Genomic DNA, 1,494 nt, shown 5'->3' on the forward strand with positions numbered 1-1,494 from the left:
TTTGACACGTTAGAAACAAATTTATATTGATAAATTACTGATAAAGATAGAACCTTAGAACACGGGAAAAAACATGCAAACTGATAAATATCGAGCCTTGGCACATGTAAAAAATACGTCAAGTAATGAATATTGAACCTTATAGTAAGCAAAATGGTAAAGATAGACTCTTATAATACGTAAAAAACATGTAAAATGGAAAAGATTGAGTCTTAGAACATGTAAAATGGCAAAGATTGAGTCTTAGAACACGTAAAAAATACGCAAAAATAGTAAAGATTGAGCGTAATATGTAACGTGGTAAAGATAGTAACACTTAAAAGACGTGTAAAATGATAAAGATCGAGGCTTATAAGACGAAAAATGGTAAAAAAAAATAAAGCTTATGACAAGTAGGAAGAACACGTAAAATGATAAAGTTTAAGCCGTGAACACAGGGAAAAAAACTTGTAAAATCACAGTAAAAATACGACATTTACCTGTACCATTCCATCCCACGGCGATAATACCTATCAAAGAAATGAATTTCAGGACCGGGCGCTCTTACGTCAGGATGCAAACGTAAGAATTCCAAAAGGGCTCGAGTACCGCACTTCTTAACACCAATAATTAAAGCTTGAGGAAGTTTCCTTAAAGGATAACCGGATGCCGAATAAGTTCTGTTAATAACCTTCCTATCATTTTCTTCTAAGCTGTTTGCTTCGATCCTTTCTTTAATTCTTCTCGGAAGCCAACTACGGATAACATAATCGGCGTGTTTGGTCGGCATCTTGCGATGCTTCGAAGGATCTTGAGGAGGCTTGGAAGATTCTAAAGGTGCGTTACAGCAAAAATAGATGTACCAGCTGTAGGACAGTAGGAGAGAGCACGTTAGCGTTAGAAGAGCTAAAGTATTTGGTACACTACGCTTGGAGACACGCCTCTCCATGTCTTTTTACATGCGCCTCATGTTGTGGAGGTTCACACCTATCCGTACCTAAGGCAACAATCATCGCTCATATTTTTGACAATATTTTTTTTTTTTTTGTGTTTTTTTTATGACCACGGCCTCCTCCTCCGCTGTTTCATCGCTGCATTTTTCTTATCCGTAGAATCCCAGGAATGTATTTTATCCCGACGGACATTTTGCACGTATCCTGATAGATGCTGGGTGTAATTTTCTGTAGGAGAACGGATCGCTCAGTTGCCAGCTGTACGAAGTTAACCTTACAGATAGCGTTCGATCAATAAGGGTCGGCGGCCGAACGGCGCACGGCTAAGATAGCGGCGCCTCTAGTGGCGGGAAGTGGAAACCGAAATGACTCAATCGCCTGCCGGTTGATCTTAAATGATACTTCTATCTAATTTGTCAATTATATTATTAACGTTAATTATTTTAAAAGAAGTTTTTTCGAGCTTAAATCTTTTAATAATTTTATAATTTTTATTTATTTATTTATTTTTTTTAAAAATTTGATTTATAGATATATCCCATAATCCTAATGCGACTTGTAT

General features: G+C 36.7%; 1 protein-coding gene across 1 annotated transcript; it reads right to left on the reverse strand.

Annotated features, from left to right (window-relative positions):
• Positions 1–475: 475 nt before the first annotated feature.
• On the reverse strand, positions 476–1,210 carry LOC111640151 (heparan sulfate glucosamine 3-O-sulfotransferase 4-like). Its single transcript, XM_023386148.1, has one exon. It carries the CDS (start codon positions 926–928, stop codon positions 476–478), a length of 453 nt encoding a protein of 150 aa, XP_023241916.1. The 5' UTR covers positions 929–1,210.
• Between the last annotated feature and the right edge of the window lie 284 nt (positions 1,211–1,494).

Source organism: Centruroides sculpturatus, unplaced genomic scaffold (assembly GCF_000671375.1).
Source record: "Centruroides sculpturatus isolate CEXI.00-Female unplaced genomic scaffold, Cexi_2.0 scaffold1432, whole genome shotgun sequence".
NCBI lineage: Eukaryota > Metazoa > Arthropoda > Arachnida > Scorpiones > Buthidae > Centruroides > Centruroides sculpturatus.

Bases quoted from the DNA above. Each gene is read 5' to 3' on its own strand.
- LOC111640151 (XM_023386148.1), bottom strand. From the start codon at position 928: ATGGAGAGGCGTGTCTCCAAGCGTAGTGTACCAAATACTTTAGCTCTT.